This window comes from Drosophila suzukii, chromosome 2R (genome assembly GCF_043229965.1).
Source record: "Drosophila suzukii chromosome 2R, CBGP_Dsuzu_IsoJpt1.0, whole genome shotgun sequence".
NCBI classification, from domain to species: Eukaryota; Metazoa; Arthropoda; class Insecta; order Diptera; family Drosophilidae; genus Drosophila; species Drosophila suzukii.
In genome coordinates this window covers 23,009,849-23,036,356 of record NC_092081.1, presented here as the reverse complement: position 1 = coordinate 23,036,356, position 26,508 = coordinate 23,009,849, and the positions used below count along the sequence as shown (strand labels likewise).

Here is a 26,508-nt window from a genome sequence, read left to right as displayed (position 1 = left end):
CTATGCCGTAGACTTGTAACGCATACTTCCAGATTGGACTGAGAATCGATTTATAAATTCGAACTTTGTGGGACAAAGAGAGCTTATTTCTTGACGAAAGAAGCCAGGACATACTTGCTGCCTTTGAAAGCACTGACTGCTTGATCATGGTTGTGTGCCTCTGGAATGTGAGTCCTCTATCCAAAATCACACCAAGGTACTTATAGTAGGACTCGTGTCGAAGTACAGATCGCTTCTCGGCCTTATGGCTAAGATCAAAGTGTAGTATCTGTTCTTATCAGCTTAACTAAATTTGTTTGAATGACTTTTGAATTATTATTTTAAAAATATTTATTTTTATATTTTCTTACACTCAGATTTTGTATTTCTAATGTCAGTAGTACCTGCTTTTATTAAATACTTCAAGTTTCATGCAAATAATTAATAAAATATTTTGTTTTGAAGTAATTGCTAGACGTTCTAGAGACTTGAAAAGCATTTATTTTACATTTATGATCATATCATTTTGCGGTCTCAAATACAAATACTTCTGTATCTGGTAGATAATATTTTTCCGTGTAGCAACCACATATGAGAAGTCAGAAACCCAAGCAGCAGACAGCAGCTAGAGCAACAATATCTAATCAAGTTGCCATGTTTGAATGGACAGCGTAGCAGAGGCGCTCCTCGCTTCTCCGAGGGAAGTTCGTTGTGTTTGCATTGACATTTGGTCGTCGGAGGGGCCATTGGCACGTTGCCTTTGCATTCGAATTAACAGTTATTTTTGGCACCGTTGTGCTCCCTCCGTTCCCCCTCACCTGCCCTTTCCCACTCACCTGAGTGGCGGACCAAAGGTAAACCAGGTGATTTCTACTTTACTGCTTTTGGCCCGGGCTAATCTCGGCACATTGCAATTTGGCGAGGAATGCTCAATGCTGATTGCAATTGCCTAGGATTCGGCAGAAAACAGGAAAAATCAGAGCAGATAGCGCCTCATGCAACGATTAAATCGGAATTCTTGGCCAAACATTGAATCTGCAGCCACAAAAACAATATTCAATACTCAAGCAAAGCCTGGCAAATTCCCTCTTCAAATATTCCTACAAACTCTTGCCTTAAAAGAGAGGAATTTCATTTTGGTTATGGATACAAAGTGAACAGAGAAAAAACAGGTTGATAGGATTTTAGAAACATTTAAGCCACTTGAGGCCACATTTTTGGATGCCAGCTGGAGAGAATAAAAGCAGATTTATATATTTTTAAAAATGTATTAAGCTGAAAAACTGGATTTTTTGTTTTAAAAAATAATAGCCTTTAAATATAATTTACCTACATTACGATAATACATTCTTCCGGTGCACAAAAGAGCTGCTTCACAGACACGAGTGAAATAATACTTTCAGAGATCAGAGATAAGCTCGGGGATAACATACATATCGAGCACAAGAATCAAACACAAACACTGGGGGTACGAGATGGGGAAATGATTTCAACAAAATTTTAATTAACAAACCAATTAGTTTTGTGTTATTTCGAATAAAATAAAAAAGGACGGAGAGAGGCGAACTCAACTCGTTGCCAAAGTTATAAAAACAAGACAGCAAAGGAAAACAATGGCAAACAAACAGCATTGACCCAAATCAACTTGAAAAGGAAGCATGTAAAAAGCAAATACGTAACGAAGGCGTAGATAGGGATTCAGATACGGATATGTACGACTATACAGATACGGGATGGGGTCAGGCGGGGTCATGGGAATGGGAAGGGGAACTCGAGAGCTGGGGGAAGTTCAAGCTTAACCGCAGGCCACAAGCTTCGGATCCGTTTTCCACATTGCAGCAGTCTATACGGCAATTTAGATAAACTTGTTCTTGTTCTTGTTCTTGCTCTTGCCATTTTTGTTGGCCATCCTGTTGTTGTTGTTGCTGTTGATATCCTGGCATTGACCAGGCCAAGAGCACCATATGCTCACCGCAAAAAGGCAAAAGTCAAGCCCCGAATGCAGGTCCTTGCGAGTTCATAAAACGACAATCTACTCGCATGGCAAAATAAAAGAAAAACTCGGCAAATTTGAGCAGTAATCGACAGAGGTGGCGGAGAGGGGGAAAGGGGGGGCTGGGCTGGCCAAAGGGAGCTGAATTGCAGGTTAGACCACAGGACTTTGATTAGACCTTTGACCTGTGCTCGGGTTTTTTCTGCTCCTGGCAAAAACTGAAAGTGAAAAGGTTGCCTCGTTGATTTTGGCCAACAAACTATGGTGGAAAAGATTTTGATTTTAATATGAAATCGATTTTCTGTTTTTTCTTACGTTCTTTGATCGGATTTAAATGGCAATAGGGCTTGAAAACATTTATATATTGTTCTGAATTTTTCCTTTTGCTAAAGCCCTGAAAATAATTGAACTCATGAAATATCAGTTGTAAGCCTATAATATTTTAATGAACTTAAAATACTGAATACATACTAATTTGTATTTCTTTTAGCTACAAATTTATAGAAGAGTTATCATCAATTGCTTATATTTAATAAAAACTACTTAATGGTCTTCAATAAAATGGCATTTATTATTAATAAAAATATTTTTCAACATTAAAACGCTATGTTTTTATCTATTATTAATTATTATTATTGTTATTATTCTTAATACTAAAAATATTTATTTTAGTGAACTATATTTTAAGAAGTATAACACAACGACGTATTTTATTTACTTAAACATCTTAAGTATAACCAAAATATTGTTCAAATCCTTAAGATACTTTAATATTTTCTCTAAAAATAGGTACTTCATTATAATAATAAAAACAACCTATTTCTTATCTCTTGCAGGTAACTATATTTCTGGAAACTTAATCAGGTCCGATGAAATTACGAAGGGCTGCCAGCTAATGAGACTCCCTCTACGTGGCCGTCGTCACATCATCAACGGCCGAAATCACGGCTCGTTCCCTTACTTACCCGCCACCTCGAAAGCACCGCAGATTGCACGTGAAATTCGCAAATTATGCAATTAACCCATTTCCAGCGAGATGGCCACATAAAAGGCAACTGCCAAGCAGTTCCCAGCCAAATGAGGTGTGCTCGTGTGTGTGGCCATGGTTGCGGGTATTGTGCGCCTTTTTAACTTTAAATAGCCGCAGGCAGGCAAATCTTTTTCATAAATTCGCACGGCGGCTTTTTGGCCAAGACCCAGGAAAATCCAGCGCAGAAACAATGGAGGCCAAGGAAAACGGAGAGGGAATCTCGGTTAAATTCAAACTGACGCTGCAATTAAGCATAATGTCCTTGCAGGGATAACGTTAAGTGGCGCGTGAAATTACATTAATCATTGAAGGGATTTTTACATGCAACGGCGAAGGAGCCGACCGCAAAGGCTGTTGCACCTGAAGGTCCTTTTCGCTCCTTTTCGCTCCTTTCCCCGCTTTCTCTCTTTTACTTTCTTTTACCCTCTGTTTGAACGGTGGGCGGCGTGGGTGGCTGTGAGTCCTGGTCAAACAGGAGCTTATTTTGTGGGCATTTCGCCGACCTTCTTTTTTCGTGTTTGCTTTTGGCATCGAGCGAAAGGAATGAGTTGGCAGCGGAAAAAAGGTAATTTTTAAGGTCCACAAAGGTCGGAGGTGGTGTGCAAAGCTGGCCAAAACGAATGGGTTCCGAATGTTACTTAAACTAATGAAATTACATGTATATCTTGGCAACCAGAGGAGGTTATTGGCAATTATTCGAGTGATTTGACTTCATTTTAAAGGGAGCACATACGAATAAATAGAATAACAATCTAAAAAATGGAATAATCTTTTCAAATATAAATATTTATATTTTTTTTTTAACTATAACTGCCTCAAATTTAAACCATTTATTATTTGGACATTTAATTGGCCATATTAAAGTTGAAAAGGATAAAGGGAATTTTCTGACTTTGAATCGAATCAGAATGTTCCCCTGCGTTCGAAATGTTTGCTTTACATGTTCACATAGGAGTTATTGATGTTTGCAATTTGGATTTCGTGCATCCAGAAACACATTTCGACAGTTGAGATTCCATTTGTAAACATTTCGGCAATCATTCATTCTTCAATTTCACAAATTGGCTCTCAAATGTAGGCGGAATATGGCATATTCCCCATTTTTCCCATAGACGTATTGCACACTACTCCCGCGGCATAATCAAATTTTGCAGGCAAGCAACAATTTCATTTTTAGGACCACGCCTTCTCACAGCCCTCTATTTCAGCTTTTTCCAGTTGGCTTTGGCCTTACTTCATATTTTTTGCGAGCCTTTTTCAGGCCACGAATCCGGGTAATGGATAGCAGGGGTGGGGGCGGGAAAACGGCAAAAAAGGGGCCCAAACTCAGTTAGGAACGAAGCCCTTGAACTATGCAAATTTCGGAAATGAAACTGGGGAAAAAGGAAAGGGGGATCCCAGAACACAACGCATGATGCAAACTTTAATTGCCGCGAATTCTGCTGCGAGAATGGATTTTTTGGCGGCTGTAACTTGATAATTGATTGCTCAAAGTAAGCGAAGACACAAGGGGCGGTGTGCCCCAAAAAGGGGGTCTGAAAAGGGCTTTTGATCAAAGCAGAGCGAGTGTTCTGCCCGTCAAGCAGAATTCCATTTTGCACTTCGGCCCCAAAGGAAAGGCAAACACATTTCAATTAGCGCTTCCCTTCCCCGGCGAAAGTGCAGCCCCAAAATAAATGCACAGGGGTTGCTCCTTGTTCGCCATCGGATTTGCTGGCATTTGCAGATTTAAATCTGCGGAGAGCTGCATTTATTAAAGGGATTTTGGTTGGGGGTACTGATTCGGATGTGTCCAAAATAAAAATATTATTCCAAAAACGTTAAATAAATAGTTATGTTTCAAAGCTGAAACGTTATTGATATCTCTGGCAGTCAACATGTAAAAGTTTGTAAAATAAACTCTGGACAAAATGAAACGAAATGGATTAAGTTTACAAATTGGTTTTAAGCATTCGAATCATGAAAAATATTTAAGCTGTTATATGAGTGAAGAAGAATTAAAAAAGGGATGCGTGTAATACGCTTTATTAAAACAGTTTTAATTATTCGTTTAGTGGAGAAATTAATACCCTTATTCATTTAAAATATAATTACATTTAAAGTTTCCAATACATTTTTTATTTTTTTCCAAAGCAAATTTAAATGCAAAGGTGCCTATCGCAGGTTGAAGTTCCCTTTTCTGACTGAAGAGGCTTTTAAATCCAGGTGGTCCCCCATTTTTCTGTTCCTATAAGGCCTGTAGCATATATGTAGGCATGTATGTACTTATGCACATCTATGAAGTTCATTTGATGTTGCTTCTGACTTTGGCTTAGTAAAGAAAACATTTGCGGGTCTCCGCTCGATGATGACGTTGATGTCGTTGCTGTTGTTGTTGACAAAGCATAAAGTGCAGCATGCTGCAGAAGGACTACCTGGACCACCTGGTCCACACACATAAAAAAGCATAGGATAGGTAGAGGTTTTTATTATGTCACACAAGTGCTTCCTATGACACACAACTTCCTGGTTAAGGTGCAGTGCATGGCACAGAAACAGAAAGAGTGCAGTAAAAGCAAAGTTGGAACAAGGACAGCTCCTTGTTTGTTTGCCTGTGTGAAAGTGCACTGGGAAAAAACTTAATCGTTTGGTATATCATTAAACCCTAAAATATAAAACGCATAGGAGATATATATTTCTAAAAACGGACTATTTCTCTGGTAAAAATGTTATTTTTTAATATTACCGCAAAACTTTTTATTATTTTTTTTGGGATATATACATACTTAGTCTAAAAATATTTTATCTCATGCTACACAGATCAAAAATGTGTTTATTTCTACTTTAATTTAAACCCATTTCACTTACAATACCTCCTTCAATATTTCTTGTAGTTAAGACAATATTTATCAATTTGTTACCACACCCAAAAAATATCTTTACTAGAATTTTAGAGTTTTGACTTTATAGCAAGTTTTTAAATGTAGAATATTTTTTGGTGAAGGTATAGGTGTTCCACTAAAAATTGGTTAATCAACTTAATTTTAAAAACCGCCATTAAATGTTGTACTTGAAACATCGCGTTAAAATTCCTTAGAAATTTCTGTAGGTGTAGATGCCTGCCTTAGTGAATGCCAAGAAATAAAAGAGTCTATTATGAGTGCTACGCCTTCTGGGCGCAAAGTTTATGCCTCCCCTCGCCTTTCGGGAGCTAGTAGCTGATATGAATTTTGCGGCTGATTCCGGGGGAAAGTTGTGCGAAAACTTTAAATTTCTTGCCAGCGAGTTATCAATTGGCAGCACACGAGCTCTCGAGGCGAACTCGAGTCGTTCCGCATGGCGTATACTTAATGCCCGACTCGAGCGAGTACAAGAAGCTTTGCCACACTCACTTAACCCTTCCCTGCCCTTTCCCTTACCCCTTTCTCCACACCCCCTTCCCACCAATCAACGACCACACGAAATTCGAAACATTCTCAACTGCTACTTACATAATTGCCAACTCCCCGAAATCCTTTCGTCCTTCCTCGGCCCAAACTGTTGCCAAATTCCCGCCGAACTTCATCAAAATTCCAATTAGCGCTTACACTCAATTACAAGGCGCAAGGCAGCTGCCACGCCCACCCGACAAAGGGGCGGGGCGGGGCGAAAGCAAATACAAATAGAAAATACCAAATACGAAATACAAATACAAAACACCGAGCCACAAAACACTGCGCCGAGTACATTAAAAACTTTTCCACGAAAATTGCCAAAGATTTTCGGGTGGAAAGAGTTTTTGGCAAATAGAAATAGGAAATGGGAGTGGAAATGGTTTGGGGGAAAAGCGAATGGGAAACCCTTTTGTTGCGCCTTGTTAAAGACGTTAGAGGCAGCATTTTAAAGTCAAGCCAAATACAGCAAACGTCATTAGGTTTTCGGGGGCGGGGATCCTTCTGGGTAAATATTGACAGCCAGCGAAGGGATGTGGCAAAGGACTCTCGAAGAGGAAAGCCAAGCCGCCGCAGGATATTGAAATTCATGTGTAATTATGAACACAAACCCAGGCCCTCGCACAAGGACCTTCTCCTCCTCGTTATCCTTTTGTAATTATTGAGCGCCAGGCGCACAATGCGAAACAGTTCTAGCAGCAAATGTGACTTTCCCAGCCGCCCTTCGCCACAAAGCCCTTCGCACATAGGTACACCCACATATAGATTCATCAGCCAATGGGGAAATTAAGCGAAACGGCAGTTGCTGGATGCAAGACATCCCCCGCAGCCCCTCCGAGTGATTTCATCAACGTAATACGATAAATTTCATAATGAAACGATGCGTAATTGCCCCAAGCCCGTGGCTTGGTTAAATATATGTGGAGATGGTGTACATACGGCTTTAACCGGGGATTTTGGGGTATTCGGGGATGTTTTTGGAAAGTTTAATTGGCCCTCGAGTTGGTGAAAATATTAAATTAAATCAAAACATGGGAAACAGCTGAAGACTTATGTGCAAGAAGTTCTACAGGGAATTCGATCTATTTCGGTTTTTTTTAATATTAAAAATAAACAAGAAGTAAAAGTTTTCAAACTATTTCAATCTAAAATTGTTTAAATATCTAAAAGCTTTGATAAGATCTATTATTAACTAATTTTTTGTAAAATTAGGAAGGTTTTTGAATAGTATGAAACCATGCCTTGTGGTAAAAATATTTAAATAAAATATATCATAAGAAAGAGAACAATAAGTTCTACAAGAGTTTATTTGATTAAAAATATTCCTACCTAATAATGATTGTAAGTCTTGACACTTTTTAGATCTCGCCAATTTAAAAGAAAGGTTAAAAGATTCATATTCTATGATTGTATGCATATTTTTGAGGGCATTCATATATAATCGGAAAGTGTTTATTAGACATAGAATTTAACTATTAATTAAATTAACACAAGATAGGGGAAAGGAAGCATACTATCTTATCAAACCTTTTTTAAAAAACCCACCTAAAACTATAAAAACCTCCATTACTTTACTTCTCACCTCTTTTAAAAGACTGTCAGTTCGCATTTACAGATTTTAAGATTTATTGTATTTCACTACATTTACCTTCCATTAAAACAATTCAATTTCACTTGCCAGCCATTTTTTGCCACCCAGTTTTTTCCGATTCCTTGCACAAACTTGCAAAAAACTCAAACAAAACCCATGAAAAATATATGAAACACCTTAAGCACATTGAATACATTTGCATGCACGATATGCGGAATGTATTTATAATATTTTTAAAAAATTTCCAGGTGAAAAAATGGCCAGCGGCGTTTTTGCGAAACAAAGCATATTTTGTTTTTATTTTGCTCTTCGGCGTGTTACATTTTTTATGCGTACGCGTGAAATTTGTTTTCATTTCATTTACAATAAAAATATTCTGGATGCCCCCGATTTTGTTGGGGCCTCTGTAACCGTTTTATGTCAGCGACAAATTCAAATGCAATAAATTTTTATTAATTTCTTTGTGCTTTGTGTGTTTTGTGTGTGCAGTGGGTTTGTTTGCTCTGTGATTTTGAGCAATTTGTTAAAGCAAATATTGAAATAAATTTTGTATCCGTGTCAGCTTTGTGCAGCCTCTCTCCCAATGTTTATTTGCTCTTGCGATTATGCAGCCTTTGATTTGATTTATTTATATGCACGAATAGCTTTGATTTATGGAAATTCGTGTCACTCATATTTTCCCCTGAATTTCGGATTATACGGCAAATAATGCTGTTAGTTCTCTCGCTCGATGGCTCCATTTTCAGGCTATATGTTATATGGCATTTAATATAATATCTGAGTTGAGGCATCTGAGGCGGGTATATCATATTAAGCGGGTCGCTTTGGCTGGGGATTTTCGCGGGCTGAGAAAGCCTTGCAAAAACACTCTCAACTTTGCCATACAGTAATTTCCTGTCAAACTTTCTGCATTGTAATTGAGTGTAAAAGCAAAACTTTGCCTACTGCGGGGAAAACGGGAAAAATGTAGGAAAACCATCCTGTCTTGGCTCTTGTATCTTAACTATGTTGCCAAAGCCAAAAGCCGCAATTGAGGAAGCTACTCAAAAAAAATAAACAAAAATAAGGGAAAACTTCCATAAACTGTAGCCAACAATGGAAAAGGGGGCGGAAAATTGGGGGAGGGTCCTCCACATATGCTGCGGCTTGAATTTATGAAGCTTTTGTTTTCTTGTTTACTTGCAGCCAGCAAAAAACGTAAACCAAATTATGGTTAGAGTTTTAACTTGTTTATTACGCGAGGCTCCCTTTTCTTCGCCGCCACTTGAGACAAGTTTTTTAATTTAATTTTCAACAAAATTCATGAATATTTCTTTCGCACGTATCAGAAATCTTTTATTAGTCTCGAAAGTTTTCTTTCGGCAACCAAGTCTGAGTTAAGCTCCTCAGTCAACACATCTGCGGAGAGTCTGTGGAAAATTTGCAATTAAAATGCAGCAAAAGAAGTGGAAACACCGAGTTGAACGAGGGCGGTGAACGTGGCTGTGTGGTGGAGGTCCTTAATTGTCGGTTTGGGTTTTGGTATATATGTAGGCGAAATATTTATTGAGTAATTAATAGCTTGAAACTCGGAAAATCGTTTATATGATTGATGTGATTTGGGGAGTAATTAGTAATATATATCTTGCTGTTATTAAATTGCCGATACTTTAATATCTAACAGCTAAGAAGGTTTTTATATACCTCAAACTTCATGCAATGTTTAAAATAAAATGGAAATATTGAAGTATTTGAAGGTTAGTTAGGCCTGGAACTAAACAGAAATATTAAACTATCCTTGAAATTTCTACTGCTTAAACATTTGTTGTGTACAACTAAATGAAACTACCCCCTTCATAAATTGGTTGAAATATTCTTTTACTTTAATATATGAATGAGTTAGGTTTTTCAGATTAATTAGAAGTAACTTAGAACTTTTTAAATTCCCATTAAATTGAAAATCTAAAATATTTTTCCTGGATTTCTGCTATTTTAATATTGCTTCTTTAAAGTTTCGAAGCAACTTCAGCACTTATAGAGTTTTTAACATAACACGATGTCTTTAATACACGATTTTGGTCGAAACCTAAGCCAATCCACAAGCTAAAGCCAAACTGTACCCAGCTGAAACCATTATCCTTTTGGCAGGCTATTCAGCCCACAGCGCGATAGATGGCGAGCCAAATCAACATTAGCATTGCTCATACGCCCCATTGTCCCGTCCGCAAATTAAACGCCTGGCTCTAATCGGCTGCTTGGCTGTCTGCTTTCGCAGAGAGCCGTATAAATATTAATAACCTTTCGCATGGCAGCTCGGGGCTCCGTCGCCCCGACGAGCTTGTCAAACACATCAAAGATGGCTGAAGGGTTCGGATTTCGGGACGGGGAAATGCTATACAATTGCTACAAATTGCATTCGCCTGGCTTTGCTTTGTCCGCGGAAAGTGGGATACATGTCGAGTGGGCGGGGAGTTGTGGGGCCTCCTGTGCCAAAACATCAGCCTAAACAACATTACAACATGCATCATCAACATAATCAGCAACAAGCGCGGCTACATCGGCGACGGGATGACGATGATGAGGGCTGTTGTTTCGGGGGAGGCCGGCGGGAAATGGAGCTAAGCATCTCTATACGTCGTGTCACTCAACCGATATCGCCTGATCTGCGGGGGCGGTGGGGCTGTCGAGGGGCGGGGTTACCTAGTTCGAGGATAAATTTAGACATGTGCGTGCTGTGCTCGACTTCATCATCTGCCTTGGTTCTTTTCGCTTCCTCTATTCCAGCACTGACAAAAATGCTTATCAATTAATAAAACCCATGTAAAACCATTATAAATCTTCAAATCTTTAAACCCTTTTCCATTGTGTATACAAGTATGCTACAAAATATTCAAGATACCCAAATAAATTACTTAAATGTAATGTAATCATCTACCTCGTTTCCTTAAGCTTCTGTACTCAATCGCTTTAAAAAATGACCCAGAAATCTCTGGAATTTAAAAACTTTTTCAAAGGTGTCTGAAAGTATGAAATGCATATTCCTTTAAGCTTTATTTACTCATTTGCTGCTCAAAATGCCCCAGAAATCCCTGGAATTTAAAAACATTTTCTAAAGTGTCTTAAAGTGTGCTACAAAGTATTTCCATTCAGGAGGTACAAAGAATAAATAGCGAATGTCGATGTGATATTATTCATAGTATACTTTTGTTCAAATTTTATTAAAACTCTTAATAGTAAGTAGTAAATATTAGCAAGACAGTAACAAAAATATTATTTACGTTCTAATAGCTTTTCATTTCATTAGTTATTTTTCCCGGTGAAAGCTGCTCCACTCCCCCACTTGAATGTTTTCTTTGTGTGTGTTTATCTGCGTATTAAATTGCAAGCTCGTGCCTTTCCTTGTATTTGTTCTTCGCATCCATTGTTGTTGCCCTCGCTTTCTCCCTGCCCCTCTCAACTTTCCACTTTCCATCTCTCTCCATTTCTCCACGTGGCTTCTCCCGCTGCCTTTGTCATTTTCCTGCCGTTATTTTTATCTGCACGTGAGTCTTGCGAGTCCATTTCAGTTTACTTAGCCCCCGCTTTCTCCGCTTTCTCCGTTGCCCTCGTTCTTTCTCCTCTTGCTCTGCCTTAAATTGTCTGCTATAAGTTTTATTATCTCAGCATGTTCCTGTGTACCGAATGGATGAGAGATAACACAAATAACCGTAGAAATAGTCTATCTATGCCGGGGCGATTGATGGGCAGAAATAAAGTTGATTTATAAATGATATCAACTTGAAAACAGCGTCCATGTGCGTGGGAATTAGGTGCATCCATCTTTATAAATCATTCCTATCGACGTCAATTAATCGCCGATTTAGCTTAGGGATTAATGCCGGAAAAATGTATTAATACTTATTTGTAAGGGAAAAAGATATGATAGTGCTTACTTTAAGAATATTTTCATTTAGATGTTTAAGAAATAATAAAAAGACTGTGTTGGCTAGTATGAAATGCCAAAGGATATAGCTGTTTTATTATGTTTTTGGAACACAGAAATTACCTAAAACAAATATTTTTGAGCATTAACCTAGTGTTTTTTAAAGCAGACTACTTTATTTACCTGTTCAATTTATGCCTTAGGTGCTTGAGTATTGTCCAACTTAAATGAAGATTCTTAGTATACGGCATTTAAAGAAATATATATTGTTATTAGAATTCAATATTTTTGTAAATACCCAAGAACCTTATTGAGTTCTGGGGACCTTCTTCCGGCTGAAAATCCACTTGGCTTGGCCAAGAAGACAACTCAATCTCGCAACATCTTCACCCGAGTGATCTGAGCCCAGTGTTTTGCTGCCTGAGTTCGTGTGTCGGGGTGAGTCAGGATAGGGCCAACAACAGGATGTGGCCAGGACACACACGCACACAGGAACACGTACACGTACACCTAGAGGAGCAAATGTCGCCTGTGACTGACTGACTTGATTGTCTTCTGTCCTTCGGACGGAGGCCTACAAATTTGTTGCTCCTCCAGTTGCCATTTTACTGGGGAGTCGACTCGACTCGAGTCGTTCATGCCATGCATGACAATTTTCCGGGGGCTTTGGGGGGTTTTCAGGCGGTTTTCCAGGGGGTGGTTCGTATGTATACAGCACAGTACACTCACCCACTCGCTCACACGTAAATTTCATGCAATTTGTTATGTTTTATGTGGAGGGGCTGTGATGTTACGCCTGGGAATCTCAAAATGACAGACTTCAATTTATACAATTTATTTTATTAAGTCAAACGTTTGTCTCTGCCTCTGTCCCACATTTTCCGTCTCTTTCGCTCTTTCTGCCTCATGCTGCCCGTATGTGCGTTTTATTAACAAATTGATGAAACAATTTCCGCAGCGTTTAATATACGAAGCCAATTTTTATCTCTCTTTTTGTGCTATATCCATCAACTTTTTGGATTTCCGTTCTGAAAAATCCACATCGAAAAATGCGTGGGTTGGGAAAAAGAGTAGCCAATTTTATTTTGAAACGTATGGACTTTAAGATTAAAAACGTTGTTAATAATTATTTCGTTAAAAAATAATATATATCTGTGAAAATAATCATTTTATGGCTACCGTTTGCCAGATTATAGAGCAATCCATTTAAGCATTTTAAATATAATGCGAAAATTATTTGCAAATTATTCGGTTTTCGTTTTTAAATTGGTAATGTAGTATTGTTATTATTATTATATGCAATTGATTGCCTAATTAAAATTAAAAAATTATTATATATTTTGTATACTGAATTCAGGGGATCCCCTCATAAAAATAATATTATAAAATATTATTTGATTCATTGAAAAAGGAAAAAGCTCGTTAGTTAAACCCAGTTCCCCAGAAATATGATACCACATCAAAGATAATTGCAGACCATATGTAAATGTATTTCAATTTACAATCTACTATTTACTAAAAATTCATTTCATTTTCAGAAAAACCGAGCCAAGTTCCCCTGAAACATTATACCCTCATCGGAGATAATTACGGAGCACTCCAATAGGCATTACATACCGTCCCTTTATGGGCCCGTTAAATTTTCATTTTTAGTGCATGCACATAAAAATCTACGAAATTGGCCAAATTCAATTGCTCCTGGCCAAGGGCAGTGGCAACAGAAATATCTGAATGAGGGCCAAGACCGAGGAATAGGCCATGATGGCCACCTAAGCGCCCATATAAATCTCAATTTATGTTGGCTATTTAGAAATTTTGGGCACGCAGCAGCCATTTCGACTTAGGGCTCTCCGGATAGCCGGGCTGTGTGGCATTTCCATGCTTTAGGCCTCAAAATTATTGAATCTAATTAACTTAAATGAAATGAATGAAGAGCAAGCGGGCCCAGGACCCGTTTAATTTATGGACGTGTATATAAATTCATTTCAAGCTCTTTAATTGCTGCCAAATGGGAAAACGTTTTCATGCCTGACCAACTTCGGTATGTGAGTGTATGGGTGTTGGCTGGTTTTGTGTCCTATGTGTGTAAGCCATTTCGGGTTGAAGGTCAACAGATTGATTGGGGGGATTAGGCTACGACTTTGGCCCGAGGCAAGATGCGGTTTTTGCTCTCCGTTGCTGCTGCTTATTGAAAATTGTTCGTACTTTCGGGAAAATGGAGGGAAATGGGTTCTTTTCGGGGCAACGTGGCCAAAGTTGCCCGAAATTGATGGGATAACAAAATGGTACTGATACCTTGTAATTAATCATGGCAAATGGGTCTGGCACGAACGAAAAGGGGGCGAGAATGTTTTTAATATTTATAATGCGATTTAGGGCAGATTAGGGAATTGTGTACCGAGTGGGTGGCAGGCAGTTCAACAAGAAAAGAGGTTTTCGCACCCTTTACTCACAGATTTTTGTAGATAGCCAGGGAAAGCGGCTTACGGCTTGTTGCCAAGGCTGTAAATATTTCAAGGGGAAAAGTTGAAAGATGGTTATTAAAAATCAATGGGCGGCTTAAAAGTTGATAAATGGTTTTAAGGCTGGGTGCTTCATGTATAATAAATCTTTACAAATTGTCCCAACTTTTAGATAAAAGTGATTTTACCTTGAGTAAAGATTTATGTCTTTCTTTGCCTTAATCCTCATTTTTAAAGTAAACCTCAAATACCTTTTTATTTCGTGAATTTCATTCCGTTTCCAATTACTTCCTGCATTAGCAACCAGTTCTGATGAACTTGTCAAGGGGAAACTTCCACTTCCTTCCTCACCTTTCACCTTTTCACCCTTATCCCAAGCTGAGTTGTAAAGTTTCCTGCTTTTGACTCTTCTGCAAAAGATTGACGTTCGGTCTGCTCTGCTCTTGACATATTCGATACAATGAATAAATTCGTGAAAATTCGCCTCAGGTACAATTTTTTGTGTGCTCATGCTGATGAGATTTTACCCAACCTTTTCTTTATTTAAATCAATGCTGTGCACTCAAACCGAACCCTTCATTTGGCCAGGAAGTAGAGCAAATAGCCGAAGGCAGTCTGTTGGCCTAGACCAAGGCTATTTAACTAATGAAGGAAAACCCCAAGACTCAATCTCAGATTTCTTTTGCAGTTGTCACCCACCAAAAAGCGCACAAAAATCAAGAAATGTCAAAAATTGTTTGTTGAACGATTCCGCCCGAGGAAAAAACAGGGGAGTTTTGCAAGAATCAGCATAAAAAGTGTAAAAGGTCGCCGCACAAATATGGCCCTCGGGTCTGGCCAAATAAAATCTATAAAAAAAGGGGAGCGAGGGAAACTTTTACGCATCGCAGCACAAAGTGACCCTGGCAAGGAAGTCTTTGCGCAAAGGACACCCAAATAAAAATAAGAAGCAAACGGAAGAGAAACCTTGGAAAGAGGATCTGAAGAGCCGAGTAAGGCGATACACAGACTTTGCCTGTGGAGATATTTCACCAAAACTGCCCGAAAACTGAAATGCCAACGAGAAAACTTTTTAATGGATTTCCATGTTGATAAAATTATCACAAAACAGAAGAAAAGCATGCACCGGGAGTATTAGCAACTTAGGCACTCTGAATCAAAATTAAATATTTTATATTTTTTGTGAAGTTAACTCAAGGAAAAGATAAGATACATGTAAGCAAAACAAATTTAAGACAGTTATTATGAAACCTTTTCAACGAACGCATAATATAGGGAGAAACAAAGGGAACTTGTTTATTTCCAGGCTTTGAAATAGTATCCTAACCCCTTTAAAGCAGGGTATATCGACGTCGAGCTCTGGAAAGTACTTTCGGCTATATTTTATTTTTGTTATCGCTCGAGTTCGAGTTTTGTTTCAGCTGTTATTTGGTTCTGACAGATTTGGCCGGCTTAGGATGCGAGTTTACCTCAAAGTGTTACCCCGACCGCCCCAAAATTCCCCCGCTGCCAACAACCCATCATTGGGCATTCAATCAGTCTGTCAGCGAGTCAGTGAATCATTCAAAGACTGAGTGGTGTAGGGAAATACTCGGCTCTCCACTTGGGTGTGAAATTTGAGTAGGCAATTTTAATAATTTAAGTAAATGATCCATCACCGTTACAGTTAATCTATCAACGACAGTCGGAGCATCCGCAGGGGAACTGGGGGTTTTCTTTCCGTAGCTTTCCTTCTTAACAAATTGTCTTGTTCAAAAGTTTTTTCTTTGCCCACAAAAGAATGCAAAAAAAAGTGAAAAAATAAAAAGAAGAGCATCGAAAGATAAAAAGTGACGGGAAAAATGTTGAGAAATGTTTTTGCTCTGATAAGAGAGAATTTGCTGGCTATTAGTATTTAAAGCGTCAGGTCATTTATATTCATTTGACTGCAGGAATTTAATGGGAAGGGAAGCGGGCATTGAGACCAAGTGTTGATGGATAATCTTAATATCCTTGGAGTGGACAAGCCAACAGAAAGGACCAAAGAGCAGATAAATGCCTCAAAGGAAACTTTCTTTAAGTTGCCTGTGAATGGAAATCGTTTAAAAGCAATAACAGAGGACAGCAAGTGGAACAAAATGGACACTTGAATATTTTCCAATAATTATATTTTAACAAATAATTTTATTTTCTCAATTAAGCCAATATAAAAAATCAATTATTAACTTACTTATATCAAGCAACAAAAATGCTAACATATAAATATATTTTAATATTTATAGAATTTTCTCCGCCAAAGACGTTCTATTTTTTATTAGACTTAAAATAGATAGTCAGAAAAATAAACTAATAGTCTTTGAATCTGTTTAAATACTTAAACAAAAATTAAGCAATAAAAATACTAACAAATGCTAAAAGCTAAGGAAGACATTATGCAAAAGGTCGATCGGTTATTACTTAAATTGATTTTTCCTGACCCTGACAAACATCGTGTATCCGTATTAATTTAATATGTCAATAGATTTTCCCTATGCATTTCATCCAATCAAACTTTGGCAGTTGTTTCCTTGAGAAGACCCACTTCAATTTTTGATGGCCAACCGTAAGTTTTGGAACCATTTTTGAGTGCTGCTGTTCGGCAGTTCCTTTTCCAATTTTATGCAAATTTCTTGTTGTTGCCGTATTTTACGAGTTTTTGGGCTGCTCGTTGTCGTCAAGTGGTAAATCACTTATTTGAATAAGTCAATTCCATTTCATTCCATTCGTCCCTTTTCCTGGGCACGGGACCCCCATTAAACATCAATCTTTATGAGGCGATGGGAGTTCCGGGAACAGCCTCAGCTGCAAAATAGTGAAAGCCGCTTTAGGGACGAAAATTCTATTAAAATATTTATGCAAATGCAAAAAAAGGAGAAAAATCTACGAGGCAGCGACAACTGAAAAGCCCCTTCGATCTGATTCCCGCACTTTCCCCCATTTTCCCATCCGCTTTTCCACTTCTGTTGCTGCGTATCTGCGTGAAAAATGTTGAACAAACGATTTTCATAATCGATTTTCATGTCTGCCACGGCAAGGCCTCAATGGCGGTTGACATGGGCGGGGGGCGTGGCTGGGTTGGGCGGAACGCTTGTCAACCTTTATCAGAAAAGGGACACACAGAAATCAGGGGGCGGGGAAACCCCAAGAACCCAACCCCCAACCCACCCGAAAAGCCAAGGGAAAGCGGAGACAAATGCTATGTGCGTCTGTTGACAATATATCAACATGTGGCCAAGAACAGAAGAATCAGGCAAGGAAGTATCGGGGATATGCAAAAGACCAGCGACTTTCAGCATTTTCCCAGCTTTTCCAGCTTTCCCTTAAGCTGGACCAGGAACTACTGAATCCTAGGCGGGGCGAAAAGGAGATTGAGTCCACTAGTATTTCCTACTTCGCAGGTCGCCCGAGCACATCTAATCGATTCGCCTCAAAGGATAAAAACTGGAAAAGGGAACTGCAGAAAAGCTAAACTCTAGTCTACACGCAGAGAAATAAAGCAGATAATAACCAAGGGTATATTATACAATTTCCATCTGAAATATAATGAATTCCAAAAGTCAGTTTCCATTGCCAATAGATTTGTATCTTAAGTAAGCTCTTCTATTTTCCAAATGAATATATACATAACCATTAATGTTTAATGGTTTAATGTTTCTAACTTTATATTTCATATTTTAGCCCATAAAATATAGGTAGTGCAATTCTATAAATATTATGCTATTTAGGAATTTTTTTTTGTGAGAATTACAAAGGCATTGTAAATCCATATTCTATATACATAAAACAGTTAACTCAAAAAAAATCAATGCACAGTTAAAGTCAGTTAAATAACTCCCTTAAATTTTCGTACCCTTCAATTATAGTACTTCAATACCTTCGGTATTACATCTAATTTTTCCTCAGTGTAGTCCCCCTACTTGATATTGTTTTCTAGTCGCTGTTGCCTGTCCGCCCCCAACTTCAGCTCCTCAATGGGCTTGTAACCCATTGAGTGGGTGTATCGCATGTGACAATAGTTGTGTGAACTTTACAGGACGAAGATTAAGGACCAAAGAACGGGGATCCCAGAACCCAGAACCCAGGGAGCACCAGAGCAGGGTGAAGTCAAGTGGAGAGAGGCTGTGCTGTGAGCCGACTTAAGACTTAGCAAGTGAGTGAGTGCCACCAGTTGGACTTTGCCGTCTGGCACTTGGCGAGTGTTTAAATCATGCCCCAGCCTGCCTTCTCCTCGAACTGCAACTGCTGACGGGGCAAAGGCCTCGGCTGAGTGATGGTCTGCTTTCTTTTCTTTTTTTGAAAGCACCGTAAAAACTTTTAAAGATCTTTCGTCAACGTTTTCATCGGACTTTTGGAAATGCGGAACTGGCGTTATTTATGGGATGGTCTGGTGGAGTACCCTCAGAGGTTCAAGGATAAGTGTATAAGCTTGTGAAGTAGAGTCGCAGCTCATTATAAAGATTTATCTTTATAAAATCATGGTACAAGATACTATTATTGATTCGTTTGCCTGTATACATCATGTTTCTTGAAATCAACTCAGAAATTCTTTAAAAAGCTTCTCAAGTTTCCATTGACCCAATTTAGTATATCCTTCCCATCTCCTCGAACTTTCCCAGTCCACCGCTAATTACCAAAAGCTGAATTTGAAGCCACAATTTTGCCGTTTATCTTTGACAGGCGACCGCAGGAAAGTAAAGCAGGCAGATAGTTGGGATAAATGAGGCGACACGACGGGGGGCCTTCCTTTAGAATGTGTATTACATAATGAAACGCTGATAAATTAAACAGATTTGTTAGACGCCAACTCGCCTGTCGCCTTCGGCGATTTCCATCAGGCGCAACCCTTCAAAGTCCACCCCCCTAAAAGTGTTACCTCCCATCGGGGAGTACCCACCGACCCGACCCCTAATCCTTCTTGATTTCAGCTTAAGGAACCCACAGGACAGGATGGGGATCCTTGTTAAGCCCCAGACCACATGCCGCGCGGAGATGGCGATATTGGCTGGCGGTTTTAGTGGTTCCGGATGGGTGGTTCCGTGGGTTTGCCTGCAGCTAAGCTGATTGCGTTTCGTCAAAATTCTGATGTGCTACACGTTCTCGCGTATCGATTCGCACAAATGGGTCCCTTTGAAGCGATATCCCAACTCCCAACCCCCCTTGTGGTTCCCCCTCTATAATCTAAATGAAAGTGTATGATATTTCATTTAATTAAATCCTGTTTGATGTTATTCCGAGCGGCTTCTGCAAAAAGCTCTTCTCGTATTAATTAAGTGCCCGATTCAATTAGAGGTGACGGCTAAGGATATCCCTCTTTTGACAATAATTATGCAAGGCACTCGATGAAAGACGTGGGGTAAAAGACTTTTTCCAACAAGCTTTTTGTGACCAACTGTACCCAGTATTCCCCTCACATTTGTCATTCATAATTTAACTGAGAGACAGCCGGCAAAAAGTTAAGCAAATAATAAAACAGCAAAACAATCAGGGAATGCAAACTGATAGAAACAAAAAATGTTGGTCACGTAACCTCCTTGTTTGCCAACTCCCGCGAAAACCAACAAGTTCGCTTCTCTGATTAAAAAGTTGAGCACAAGAATATTTTTGCATTATAGGCGAAAAGATCCTCGGCAAGGACCTGCACTCGCCTTTGGGGTAATTTATAAGGCAGGCAGACCCCACAAACACTCGACGCGAAAACCCGACTCTCGACACGATTCTCTTCCCGTTTCTCCGTCTCAGTTCTCAGTTCTCAGTTCTTCCCTCCCTTCTCAGAGTTCTACTCAAAATTTTACGCGCCTTGACTGCTAAAGTGGGCGCTGCGGGGGCGTGGCAGGACCTTCCCTTCTCTTTTTGTATTTTTTGGTCTTTGTCACAGTCAGGGACAACGACGTCTGCGTCTTTTGCATGTGGGGGGCTCAAGACCCCAGCCCCCCTGGAAATAAAGACCGTAAGGGGGTGGCATTGTTAACAGCCAGACTTGAATTACAAATTCAGCACAATGTCCTTTTGTCATTTATGCATTTCGCTGTATAAATTAAGCACAATGAATAGAAACGGCCGCAGGAGCTCTGAGCTGGGTTTTTTCTCGTTTTTTGTTCCTCTAGATAAAAATAGAGGTTAGCGGTGGCCGGGGATTAATAAGCCTAGTCCTGCGGTTAGCATGCCCACATGAAAGTACCTTAAAATCCCTTGGTGGGATAGGCAAAAAGCACAACACATGCTATCTAAGCTGGAATCAAGAGCACGACTCTGGGTTCCCATGGACCTAGAATGGGAGATGAAAGCTCTAGGGGGAAACCCATTGTTAGTTAATGTGTAAGTTCATCAACAAGATTCATATAAACAGATTTCAGTTTAAATGTAATTCCTTTTTTTATGTTAGTTTACTGAAAACTATCAGTAGAATGTTATTGCCTTAAAGAAGGGTTATACTTAAATCTGTCATATGAATTCGAACGAATTTTATAATATTTCTCCCTCATTAAAAATTATAAAATAAATACTAAATGGTAATAAGTGTATTCCCATTATGTTGCCAACCCTCTTTATATAAGAATTAATGAAATGATTAGGTCAGAATTTACATTTGAAATATAAGTATGAACTACAACATTTTAACCTAACTATATCTTGTGTTTCTCATTGTCAATTTACTGTTTTATAAACATATTTAAAATTCAGATATCCTAAAAAGATCGTACAATCCTTCCTATATATGTATAGTATACATTGCAAGGTATATCTTTCATTAAATTATCTTATAAGAAATTATATTTGACTTTAATACTTAAATATTATCTTAAATATCTAAATCTTAGTCATGTCCATTTCCATTCCTTATAAAACAGATTTAAACGAAGGCTAATAAATTGCTATAATAAAGATTTACCTAAACTAACTTATAAAATGTTTCCTCTCCTTTCAGGTGGGAGTGGCAGCGGCGGAGGCGGTGGGGGCGGAGGAGGCGGCGGCGGGGGCGGTGGGAGTGGCAGCTCGTCGGACGTGTCGAGGGACCACTGCAACAAGACGGTGGACATCTTCGAGGACATCAGCTCGCCGGAGGTCAGCAGCCAGAACGTGGGTCGTCCGCTGACCTGCTGGTACCGCTTCCGCACCCTGAAGGGGGCGCCCCGCGACTTTGTGCTGCGCCTGCGGTTCAAGAAGTTCAAAGTGGGTCAGCTGCTCAACGCGACCCACTGCGAGGGCGGCTACTTGCAGGTGGGTGTGGCCGCTGGCCGACTCTTGATTTATCTCCTCCGCATGTCGGGGCTAATTTATATCGCCGCTAAGCGATGACATATGAGTCGCACTAAATCGAGTCGCCCCTTGTTGCAGATTGTTGACGGCAATGCCAAGACGGATGTCTCGAATCGCCGGGAGCCCGGAATGTTCTGCGGGGAGGCGGAGCAGCCGCAGACATTCATCAGCGAGACCAGCTATGTGAAGGTCCTCTTCCACACGGACAACTTTACGGATCAGGTGAGGTGCAACCCGGCGACCCGGCAGCCTGGTAGCCCGGCATCCCGGACACTTTCTTTCCTTTCTTCGTCATCTCATATAAGATCTCGGTGGGACTTTTCATTTTTGCGCTCCAGCCAGGAGAGAATTCCAATTACTGCCGGAGCAACAAAGACGGGCATCCTTGAAGCTCTGCCGTCTGTTGTCCTCTGTCGTCAGAGTCTTGCCACTTACACTAATAAACAAAAGTCCCCTTGTACTGGTTCCTTGCATATTTCTAGGGCTTTAGATATATATCTGCACGGAGAAAAAATCTGTAGTGAGTCTAGAATGGGCTTTAGGAATTTAGAACTTGGGATGGCATCAAAATGTTAGGGGCCAAGAATCATAATAGCTTATGATAGTAACTTCGTTTATAAACTTAGGTTATTTATTATATAAAACATCAATTGATAGTGATCATTATTTAAGCTTATATAGGTAAATCACAGAGAAATATTGTTCTAACATAATAATAAATAAACACAATTGTCTTTAAACAATTTGAATTTTCAACTTTTGGTTTATCTGACTTTTTTCAAATTTGTACAGTTTGACCTTAATTTATTTTTATGAGTAAGTAACGTTGGTGATTTAAACCCTTCCTGATTGAATAAATAGAAACATCACAGTGAAACAATAATTTGACTTTTTTTGATATTCTAATAAACTACCATAAAAATGTTTAAATATTTTTTCATAATTTTGTAATTTTGTAACTAGGTAAATTTATTTTTATGTTTCCGCACTTTCCCTTAAATCTCTTGAATGTCCTTGTTGAAAATTAAAAATGTACTAATTATATACAATATTATATTTAATAGAAAGGACGTGATTTCGCCCAGTGTGCGTATATAAATGTCTGTGTATTTATATTTATCACATAATTTAAGGAAAATATTACAGCACACAAGTCTTGGCAGCCTGTCTTCGCCCTTTTCACTCCTGTCGGCCCCCATTTTCCATTTCCCCATCCGCTTTTCCCGCTTTCCCGGCGCTCCCTGTTGGCCCGACTCGGCTGGGCTGCTGCCATGTCCTGACCCGTGTTGCTCTATCTGCTCGGCTGCATCTATGCAACTCACTTTCGCACTTAGCGAGAGTTATACACACAGATACTCCGCACCGCTGTGAGTGTGCTTTATTTTCCCTATTTTTCCGTTTTTTCTATTTTTCCGTATTTATTTTTCCCCTTTTCTGTATTTTTGCATGCATTATTCAGGAGTGGGGCGAGCGTCTATGGCGTGGGTGGACGGCACTGTAGTCTGGCCCGCGTCTGTCGGCGTGTCCTGCGTCCTGTCTCCTGCATCCTTTTTGGCTGGCTGGCGCCGTCAGTCTCCTCCTGCTGATATACACACAGCACACCAGATTATATATATATGTATGGACGCATATCTATGTGAATTTTCAGTTCACAACTTGAATTCTATTTAGCTCTGCCCCCGTTCGCTTTTCGTTGCCATTTTCCTCTGATTTTCCTCACTATGTTTGTTTTTATTATTTTTGTTTTGCTTTTTGTCAACTGCTTGGCTGCTGCGTTTTTGATGCGGTATTTGCATTTATAAAATGAAAGATAAGTTCTTTATGTCACATAAAGAATTTCAATATTTATAATGGATTTTTTTGGTGAGGGCGGAAGGAAGACTGTTGAAAAATGCATGGCTTGCAAATGGTAACAGATGGAGGGAAATTATACCCGAAAGAATAAGACAATAAAGCTGGTTATTAGACGCGAAAGTGGCGGAAAAAGTAATATCTTTCTCTTTGATAAACGTTTCTGAGGGAAAGTGTGGAGAGGAAATATTGTCTGCAAAGAGCACACCCCATCCGACGAGTTTAGCCGGTAAAATGGCTTTGTAACATTAAAATGTTTTCAATTAAAGTAACTGATAATGTATAATTTACTTTTATTTGAAGCTATTACAATACATAATGCATAATTTTAGTTGTGAATTTGCACATGCCAATCTCCGAACCAATTTCCAATCTCCCCCATTCCATCATAGTGCCATAACCTTCAAAATCACATCCCTCTGAATATCCATAACTCCATTGGAGCCTTGCTGCTCCACTCAATCCCGAAGTCAAATAGTTGCCCCCCTTTTCGCAGTGCGTAGTCAATGCAGGCGATTGGCTTTATGGCCCGGCTTACAACAAGTTGCAGGGATGTGCAAACACAAACAACCGATTTAAGCCATGAATGAGTGCTCCAAGCTCGGAGCTCGGAGCTCCGGAGCGGGCGGGCTGGAGGGGGTGGCGAAAAAGAGGGTCCTCCGGCAGGACTGGCAGGACACCCTCCAGAGTGTGTCTTATGCACACCTTAATGGAGTCATAAATATTTATGAAAACTCTCCAAGCTCGCTGGAAGTTGCAAGTTGAAAGTTGGAGGATGCTGCGCTTTGTATTCCTCCTTTTCGCTTTTCTCGCTTTTTGTTTTTCCGGCAAGCAGACGGGAACTTTTTGCCACTTATTCGGCGCGAGTGCGTCGGATCGGCGGGCCAGGGGCTTTATTCAGTAATAAATAAAAATAAGCGACAGCTCTGGCAATGTAATAACACGATTTAATGAGGGACAGGATAGGACGGCACGGGGACGGCAACTACGACGGCGGAGGACGAAATAATTTCGTATTCGCATTAACATAAATTCCATGCGAAATAAATCAAATATAATTTCACAAAAACGGGACGCCAAAGAGCAGGCGGCAACAAATCAGTTTGAAATTTTAATTTATTCGAGCGCGAATTTGTCAGAACATTAACGGGAGGACGACCGAGGACCTCATCGGCATAATCGCCACCGCCATCATCATTATCGTCCTCATCGAATGCGAGTCGGGATCAGCAGCTCCACTTTTCAAAATATTCAATGCATTCCAAATCTGCACAGGGAGAAGTGGGTTATATAATACTGAATAGTATCTTATTGTTCTTGAGAAACAAAAATTTTAGAAGATTATAAGGATTTCTTATAAATTTAAATGTACCTCTCTATCGACTAAAACCTCAGATAATCTAATTCAGATTCTTTATAACAAGACTCCATAAAATAAGTTAAATATTTAAAGATTGGTCATAAATATTTTTACTGTATTATTTATAGTACTTTGTAAGTTATAAGAAATTTTTGTTTGAAATATTAATATTCAGAAAAGTATTATCTTTAAAGTTTTTTGATGATAACAAATGAAGAAGAATCTGTATGAGAGATTCGACTTTTAATGTAGATCCGAAGGGCCCAATGCTTACTATATTTTCCCTCTGTGTAACCTCCAATATGGGTATCCACGTATATATATACGAGCAGAGGACTGCAGCTTTGGGAGATACTTTTGGGGTGGCCAGGGCGGATAGGTATCCACGTGAGCAGCATCTGGATAAATCGAAACGAGCCTGCGTCTGCCATTGTTCACATCGTTAAGTGGCGCTAACGTCATTGACGCCGGTAACGCATTTAATATTGACATGTGCATTACGCCCCTCCCAGGGCTCCGAAACCCCTCCCAACCAATGGCACTCCCCTGGTGAAATCCCCCGAAAGACCCCCGATGGAGAATGGCCAACGAGGTTTATGCGGCCATCAAGGCCGGTGGAGCGATTTGGGAGCGGGGAGAATTGATAACCATGACGTTGACTTTGCGGCAGGTGGAAATGGTATTGGAAGTGGGAGTGGGCGGCCCGTAAGGAAATCGCTTTTGCGGCTGTCTGTCGATAATTTCGACTTCGATATCCGTAATTGAAATGAATGTTTTTCGGGGATGGCGCGGCATGAATTCGATTAGCAAGCAAAGCGAATCAAAGCTTGCAAATTGGCAATAATCATTGCTTTTGTTTAGCCTATCGAGTTGGTAAACGTTGTGGAACAAATCCTGTTTGCTTGTGTGCACCACTAGTGTTTTATAAAGTTAAATAAGCATTTATTGCAAATTGCTATGTATTATTAGGCTAATTAAAAATGGCAGTTTATTTTGTTACTAATTAGCTTTCCAAAAATGTATCTATTTCAGTTTGTTTCATAATTTAAGAAGCTTTAAATCTTGTTGAAAAATATTGAAGTCTGAGATTATTTTATCCACAAAATTGTCTTAAAGTTTTATATTAAAAAAAAGAGTAAAATATTAATTTGGTGTGGTATTCCAACAACTTATTTAAAGATAAATTATGCGTGTTTTTATATCTTTAAATAATTGTGTTGAAGCCAAGGCGAGAATGATAAAAGAGCTGCCTTCAATTATTTGTTACCATTATTGTTCTGAAATACATATTTTTTCTGGCATCTTGGTTCGTTACCCTTTCGTAACCCCAGCCTTTCTACCCTTCATTCAGTCCCTTCGCTTCTTTTGGCCATTTCCAGCTGTGTGGGCGGTGGGCGTGGCCTGAGGTGAGGGGGCGTGGCAGCTGCCTACGTCACTGCAGCACGTCATTAGCGCTGATGAGGCAACGGCAACCGTTGCAAGGGAACAACAGCCAAACAGGATGGCAGAGGCTCGGGGAAAACTCGCAGTCTTGTGTGGGCGTGGCAGGTGGAGGGGGTGGTGGGTGGCAGGGATGGCAGGGCAAATGACATTGCACATTTCCATGTGGCAGGCCATGGAATGAAAAGCGGGCGGAAAGGGGGCGGGCTCAGGGCG

The 26,508-nt window shown here is 39.6% G+C and overlaps 1 protein-coding gene and 1 non-coding gene across 3 annotated transcripts in view; both read left to right on the top strand.

Moving 5' to 3' along the window:
* The window catches only part of LOC108009873 (uncharacterized), a 63,142-nt gene that overhangs the window by 21,218 nt on the left and 15,416 nt on the right, over window positions 1-26,508 (top strand). For both annotated transcript variants that reach the window (XM_017074576.4, XM_070994680.1), the window contains exons 3-4: window positions 21,310-21,602; window positions 21,720-21,863. In XM_017074576.4, the coding sequence (XP_016930065.3) occupies window positions 21,310-21,602; window positions 21,720-21,863 (437 nt within the window). The remainder of the gene's footprint in view (window positions 1-21,309; window positions 21,603-21,719; window positions 21,864-26,508) is intronic.
* On the top strand, window positions 229-332 carry LOC139352656 (U2 spliceosomal RNA). The gene has a single exon (XR_011603877.1). It is a non-coding gene; the product is annotated as a U2 spliceosomal RNA (small nuclear RNA).